Genomic DNA, 8,092 nt, shown 5'->3' on the forward strand with positions numbered 1-8,092 from the left:
CTACGCCTACAACAAACGAAACCGCATTAAGAAAACAACTCCTTACAGACTTCAAAGATTTTGCTAGGAGAATGCGGCTCCAGTTTATATATCACGGCAAGGACAAAAACATCCACCCCTTCTACGTTAAGTCAAACTGGGAACCACCAGTTCAGCAGTCTGTCACCCTAGAGAGCTATCTAGAAGAAAAGTTTTATTGACGAAATGACTATTAAATGGTTATCACAGACACCAAATCCACCCAGAATACCTGTCTTCTACACTCTCACAAAAATTCATAAGCCAACTCCTGTTGGCCGACCTATAGTGGCAGGAAACGACGGACCCACCGAACGAATATCATCATTTGTTGATAGCCTACTTCAGCCTATAGCTAAGTCACAAAAGTCCTATCTTAAGGACACAACTGACTTTGTTAACTTCATAGAAAGGAGAAACCTCCCAGAGGAGGTTTTCCTAGTCTCCTTAGACGTTGCTAGCCTGTACACAAATATCCCACAGGGAGAGGGAATAAACACAGTATGCAAAGCATACCAGACTTTCTACGGGGAAAACACCCCTATCCCCACCCAATCCCTCAGAAAAATCCTTGACCTTATTCTTCAAGAGAACTCATTTGAATTCAACGGCAAAAACTATCTCCAAACACACGGAACCGCAATGGGTACAAAGATGGCAGTCGCCTTTGCCAACATTTTTATGTCGGCGGTAGAGACAGAAATACTGAACCTCAGCAAAACTAAACCTCTTGAGTGGAAAAGATACATTGACGATATTTTCTCATTGTGGAGAACTGATAGAAAGGAGATAGATGAATTCATTGCTCTTGCAAACAGGCATCACCCTTCAATTAAATTTACGGCTGAATTATCTGATAAAGAAATTAACTTTCTGGATACAACTGTTTACAAAGGCGAGAGATTTCACAACCAAGGAATCCTTGACATCCGCACACATTTTAAACCTACAGAGACTTTTCAATACACGCATTTCTCTTCCTGTAACCCTCACGGGGTGAGAAAAGGTCTCATAAAGGGCGAAGCCCTTAGACTTCTGAGAACTAACTCCTCAGCTAAATCCTTCTATGCGAACATCTACAACTTCAAAAAACGCCTTCGCGCTAGAGGTTACCCTCACAATCTCATAGAAAAAATCACCTCTGAGGTTAAATTTACCGAACGGAAGTCAGCTTTACAAAAGAACAATGAAGTGCGAAAAAAAATTCTGCCTTTCGTTACCACATACCACCTGCTTTGCCGAACCTTAAAAACATTTTAATGAGCAAATGGCACTTAATTCAAGATCAACCACTATTGAGAGAAATATACAACGAGCCTCCCATCATTTCATATAAAAGAGCAAAATCGCTGGGAGATATTCTCGTTAGAGCTAAACTATAAGGTCACGTATCACACTATCAAGAGCTTATGAGTCGTGTTTGACCTGTCAACACCTTTCACCACAAGCAGACTCTCAAGGTCACGTTACACATTATCACGAGCTTATGAGTCGTGTTTGGCCTGTCAACGCTTATTTCTTACTGATATATTTTTAGACAGTGCTCCGTCATAACTCGTGGGAAGAAATCTCACTCGGGCTACTGATTTTGCCGGAGAAAGTTACGAGAAAATATCTCGAATCTCCTAGAAAGACACTTACACGCACTACGACATGTCAGTGACCTGGTATCACTGCAACCTAGTCAGATACTATCATACCGGTTCAGCCCAAAAAGAGCATTTTTGACCTTGAGGGAAACACAACAGAACGCGGATCAAGGATACACCTACGCTATTGGTTACTTTTGCAGCCAATGGCAAGTTAGTATTTTCGATCCTAGCCACCAGTATTTAAACAGTCTGCTTCGCTCTCTGTACCTAAGACTTTACCATAGTAGCAACTGACGAGGAACGCTATAGTTCCGAAACTGCAGTCTTGCTTAAGAAACCACTTGTTAGAACCTTACTATGAGTGAAAACTCAGAGAAAAACCTGCAAGAGATGTTTGACGGTGACGTCTCAATAGACGATGAACAATTGAACTCCAAAGCAGAGGATGACTCTCTATTAGACTCAAACGGCGATATAGTGAGCGGCCAACGCAGTTCACTACCGGGGCGTTACAACCAAAAGCGAAGACACGACAACCAGAACAGACGCAGCCGCCAGCAGCAGAGCAGAACAAGCAGAGCCAGCAAAAGAAAACAGCCTGCCAACGAACCCACATTCCAAGCAAGGAGAGGAGTTCAAGGAAGAAGCCCTTTTAGAAAACATCCACGCCACACCGCCTCCGATGGCGATGAAATCTCTCGAATGAAAGACAAAATAGAGAGCTCCGAACAATCAGTCATTAAACTGAAAAGACACATGGAAAACGGCACTTGTCCGCCGGACTTGCGTTACGACGCAAAAGCGAACATTTTTCCAGACGAGGATTTTAAATCCGACATTAAAGCCATCCGAAAGGAGGCTGAGCAGAAATTTCTAGGAGCGCTCATTAGGTTTCACGGATCTTGTTTACTGTGGGTAATGTCGACCGAGGTATCGGTCGATATAGCGGTCGATATAGCGGTCGACATAGCGGTCGACAGTCGGTCGATACTCGGTCGACAGTCGGTCGATACTCGGTCGACAATCGGTCGATAGTCGGTCGACAGTCGGTCGATACTCGGTCGACAGTCGGTCGACAGTCGGTCGATATAGCGGTCGATAGTCGGTCGACAGTCTGTCGATAGTCGGTCGATAGTGAGAAAGACTATCGGCCGAGTATCGGTCGATATTTCGACGACGCACCTCGACTTACTATCGGTCATATGTCGGTGATATATCGGTCAACTGTCGGTGGTATATCAGTCAACTGTCGGTGGTATATCGGTCAACCGTCGGTGGTATATCGGTCAACTGTCGTTCGAATATCAGTCATGTGTTAATTTATCAGGTGAGTCTAATGGCTCTTTTTTCTAAGCAAAGACGTCATTAATTACTGTTATCATGCGATGGGGGAACATGTGGCAGTGCGAGGCGCGATTACTCTATGAAGCGAACCGAAGAGCACTGGGAACTAAGGACATGGTAACCGTTTTTTTTTCCAGTTTGTATCATCACCGATCGTCCTATTTTTAGCTGTTAAACACAACTTGTCTCAGCCTAAGTTGAATCTGCTGCTCCTGTGGTCCCGCAGTCGAAGAATACTTAAAGAACGACGAGTGAAACGAGTGCTCCCGCAGTCCCGAAGTGGAAGAATAATGAATAGGAAAAGGCAGTTCATGACATGCTTTAAATACACATCTTTTATTATCGGGCTTGGACCTGCTTCATCACGCCGAGTTCTCGTTTGTGCAGAGACCACAAATTAAACTTATATATTTCTGCATTGAAGACGGGAACAGTCCTTTGTTTAACGATCAGTTATTGATAAAACGCGCTGATAATGCGCCGAGGAAGGTGACAAAATATCCAGCAGACTGAACACATTCATTTATTGTGGGAATGATTTCAACTTACAGCAAGGAAAATACTCATACGTTCTCATTACATTCTCCTGTCCTTTTGCTCTGTCCTTTCGCTTTATATTTATATTGTGTTCAAAATAAAGACGACCATGCGTATACCGAAATTAATACTGAATGGTAAGTCACTTTTGGTCAGCCAATAAAAGGAAAACAGTATGCGCCGCGTTAACATTAATATTATCTTAATTTGTTAAGGAAAAACAAGTTAAACAAAATGAACTGTAAATACATTTTTTCATCAATGTAGTTCTGAGTCGGTTGAAAAATTCTCGGCATAGGAAAAATTTGCCAGATGTAGGCCTTACACGGTGGGAATAAATCACATAACAAGAAGCTGAAGGCCTATCATTCTCACTTAGCGGACTTCTTCATGATTCAATTCTAGCCGGCTACGCGTAGCGAGACTAGCCACCACCACTAGCCACTGACACAGAGGTGAATAGTCGTTTTACTATGGACTAAAACAGTGAGATAAATATGCGTTATTGACCAAGCTTGTTCGGTCAAGATGGCTGAGTATTGGCTGAGTTGTTTTTGGCGTTTTTATGGACCGAGACGCCAAAAATAACGAGGCCAATATTCAGCCGTCTTGACCGAACAAGCTTGGTCAATAAAGAATTTATGCCCTAAAACAAAATCTTTTCTTTTGTGATCAACGCGGAAAATCCCGAGCGGGCAAGATGGGCCCATCTTAAAAGTAGCAATGAGGGGGGAGAAGACGTTGAAAATTGCCTCAGAACAGATAAAAACATTATTTGGTCAACTTTTAAACTCGTCTTTTTTTCATTATTAGCTATAATTGATGTATTGTTACTCACTTAATTTTCGAGTCATGTTATGTTCGCGTCACTTTAATTAAAATCGCGAAATTCGCAAAATTACAGTGTCGCGAAAATTTCAGATTATAATAAGGTAGCAATTAATGATTTTTGCCACATTTGTTCATGTCAATGATTACAATTTATACGCGCAATAGCAATTGTTATCCCATGTTTCAGTAGCCAATTAGAGAGCGCGCACAACGCTAACCACTGTTTTAGTGTATACTAAATACATATAGGATCACCCCCTGCCGTCCTTGGCTGGCCATAACCCTAATCATGTTCTACCAAGCGTTTACATGAAAAAGGCACCTCTTACAATAATAAAAAACCTGCTGAAGGCAGAGAAACCAAACCGGTAATGATACCCAAAGCAGAGTGATATTGAGCTTCAAATATATACAGAAAAGATTTATAAATTTGAAAACGGAGGAAAAATTGCCCTCTTCATCGCTTGGTAAGAATTTCCCTTTTGGATGATGCTTCCTCGAAAATTCCTTAACTGACTGGCAAATGGCAGTTAGCAGTCAACTGGCAGTTAACAACGGCAGCAAAATGACAAAAACAAGGGAAAAAGGAAAAGCGAAAAAAAAAAACAGAAAAGTCTAAAGAGATTGGGTAAGACTTTTTGGCATGCCCGTACCAAAAAATGTCACAAAACGGGATGCTATTGCAAAGAAAGGCATGCTTTCATGTTTAATTTTGAGTAGTTTGGACTAAAAACTGACCAAAAATGTCCAAAAATGCGAATTTTTCAAGAATCTCCACGTGTAAATGGGGGCAATCGGTTCATATTTCAGTAATCTTGCTCCAATTTCTTCTCCAGGGCTATTGATAACGGACTAAAAACCATACAGACCGACAAAAAGCTCGACCAATATATTGATCGACTATCGGCCGACTCTCGACCGATATATCGAACGGCTGTCTTCTGACTATCGACCAAGTGTCGACCGACCATCGACCGAGTGTCGACCAATTACTGACCGATACATCGGTCAAGTATCGACCAACTATCGGCGAAGTGTCGGCAAAGTGTCGGCGAAGTGTCGGCAAAGTGTCGGTGAAGTGTCGGCGAAGTGTCGGTGAAGTGTCGGTGAAGTGTCGGCGAGCGAAAAGCTATATCGGCCGAGACACATCTGGAACGACCATCGACCGTGTCTCGACCGAGTGTCGACCGACTATCGACCGACTATTGACCGCTATATCGACCGAGTATCGACCGAGTATCGACCGAGTATCGACCGACTGTCGACCGACTGTCGACCGACTATCGACCGACTATCGACCGACTGTCGACCGACTGTCGACCGCTATATCGACCGCTATATCGACCGATACCTCGGTCGACATTACCCATAGTAAACAAGATCCGGTTTCACAACCGTCGCATCGACCGCAACCAGGCACAATTGCGAAAAGCCAAATCTTGTATTAAGAATACATCAGTTAAAGCAGGCAAAAGTCAATCTGACTCATGTAACATTCCAGAAAGTTTAAAAGCTATAACAGCTAACTTAGAGAAACGTCTTGAAGAAGTAAATGCAATGTTGTACGACCTTAAAGAGGCAAACAATAAAACTGTTGAAACTTACACTCGTGTGGTCTCTGAGTCAGGGTCTAGTAATAAGAAGGACTACGGGATTAGAAAGCGCAAATTTAAGAACAAAAAACACACAGAAAGACGAAAGAAAACCCGCAAAGATATTAGAGCTATGAAAACAGAATCCAATAGGAAATACATAAAGAACCTCTCCAATCTTGAACTTACAAATGATCAGATAAATCTGCTCTCTCGTGGATTAAAATTTGTCCCTACGCCTACAACAAACGAAACCGCATTAAGAAAACAACTCCTTACAGACTTCAAAGATTTTGCTAGGAGAATGCGGCTCCAGTTTATATATCACGGCAAGGACAAAAACATCCACCCCTTCTACGTTAAGTCAAACTGGGAACCACCAGTTCAGCAGTCTGTCACCCTAGAGAGCTATCTAGAAGAAATTAAAATACAACTTGCGCACACACCGATAACCAAAGCTATACCCAACCTACCGCTAAATGAGAGAAAAGCTATCACAGAGCTGAAAAACAACTTTGAAATAAACGTCAAGAAAGCGGATAACTACCACAGTCATAATGAACAAACTAGATAAAACACAAGAGGGGCAGACCCTACTAGACGATGGAAACAACTACACACCCCTCGAAGACCCCATGGCAAGGGCAACTTTCCAAAAAGTGAAACAAATAGTCGAAGAACTACATCAGGGAAGTTTTATTGACGAAATGACTGTTAAATGGTTATCACAGACACCAAATCCACCCAGAATACCTGTCTTCTACACTCTCACAAAAATTCATAAGCCAACTCCTGTTGGCCGACCTATAGTGGCAGGAAACGACGGACCTACCGAACGAATATCATCATTTGTTGATAGCCTACTTCAGCCTATAGCTAAGTCACAAAAGTCCTATCTTAAGGACACAACTGACTTTGTTAACTTCATAGAAAGGAGAAACCTCCCAGAGGAGGTTTTCCTAGTCTCCTTAGACGTTGCTAGCCTGTACACAAATATCCCACAGGAAGAGGGAATAAACACAGTATGCAAAGCATACCAGACTTTCTACGGGGAAAACACCCCTATCCCCACCCAATCCCTCAGAAAAATCCTTGACCTTATTCTTCAAGAGAACTCATTTGAATTCAACGGCAAAAACTATCTCCAAACACACGGAACCGCAATGGGTACAAAGATGGCAGTCGCCTTTGCCAACATTTTTATGTCGGCGGTAGAGACAGAAATACTGAACCTCAGCAAAACTAAACCTCTTGAGTGGAAAAGATACATTGACGATATTTTCTCATTGTGGAGAACTGATAGAAAGGAGATAGATGAATTCATTGCTCTTGCAAACAGGCATCACCCTTCAATTAAATTTACGGCTGAATTATCTGATAAAGAAATTAACTTTCTGGATACAACTGTTTACAAAGGCGAGAGATTTCACAACCAAGGAATGCTTGACATCCGCACACATTTTAAACCTACAGAGACTTTTCAATACACGCATTTCTCTTCCTGTAACCCTCACGGGGTCAGAAAAGGTCTCATAAAGGGCGAAGCCCTTAGACTTCTGAGAACTAACTCCTCAGCTAAATCCTTCTATGCGAACATCTACAACTTCAAAAAACGCCTTCGCGCTAGAGGTTACCCTCACAATCTCATAGAAAAAATCACCTCTGAGGTTAAATTTACCGAACGGAAGTCAGCTTTACAAAAGAACAATGAAGTGCGAAAAAAAATTCTGCCTTTCGTTACCACATACCACCCTGCTTTGCCGAACCTTAAAAACATTTTAATGAGCAAATGGCACTTAATTCAAGATCAACCACTATTGAGAGAAATATACAACGAGCCTCCCATCATTTCATATAAAAGAGCAAAATCGCTGGGAGATATCCTCGTTAGAGCTAAACTATAAGGTCACGTATCACACTATCACGAGCTTATGAGTCGTGTTTGGCCTGTCAACACCTTTCACCACAAGCAGACTCTCAAGGTCACGTTACACATTATCACGAGCTTATGAGTCGTGTTTGGCCTGTCAACGCTTATTTCTTACAGACCTCGGTCAGAATTTGTTCTTTTTTGCCCTATTTAAACCTATAATTCGGCAGTTTTTCACAATTTTGCAAGACAAATTGCTCTCATTTAATATCCAGGACGATCGAAGCACGCGCTTTCTTTGCACAACA

At 42.2% G+C, this 8,092-nt stretch overlaps 2 protein-coding genes across 2 annotated transcripts; both read left to right on the plus strand.

The window, feature by feature from the left end:
- The first annotated feature begins 204 nt into the window (after positions 1-204).
- On the plus strand, positions 205-1,278 carry LOC140931556 (uncharacterized). Its single transcript, XM_073381360.1, has one exon. The coding sequence runs from the start codon at positions 205-207 to the stop codon at positions 1,276-1,278; it is 1,074 nt and encodes a 357-aa protein (XP_073237461.1).
- A 5,343-nt stretch (positions 1,279-6,621) lies between these two features.
- LOC140931557 (uncharacterized) lies at positions 6,622-7,818 on the plus strand. Its single transcript, XM_073381361.1, has one exon. The coding sequence runs from the start codon at positions 6,622-6,624 to the stop codon at positions 7,816-7,818; it is 1,197 nt and encodes a 398-aa protein (XP_073237462.1).
- Positions 7,819-8,092: the final 274 nt, after the last annotated feature.

This window comes from Porites lutea, chromosome 3 (assembly GCF_958299795.1).
Source record: "Porites lutea chromosome 3, jaPorLute2.1, whole genome shotgun sequence".
In the NCBI taxonomy this organism is placed as follows: Eukaryota; Metazoa; Cnidaria; class Anthozoa; order Scleractinia; family Poritidae; genus Porites; species Porites lutea.

What these genes read in the sequence shown, in the direction of transcription:
- LOC140931556 (XM_073381360.1), top strand. Translation starts at nt 205, where the DNA reads ATGACTATTAAATGGTTATCACAGACACCAAATCCACCCAGAATACCT.
- LOC140931557 (XM_073381361.1), top strand. Translation starts at nt 6,622, where the DNA reads ATGACTGTTAAATGGTTATCACAGACACCAAATCCACCCAGAATACCT.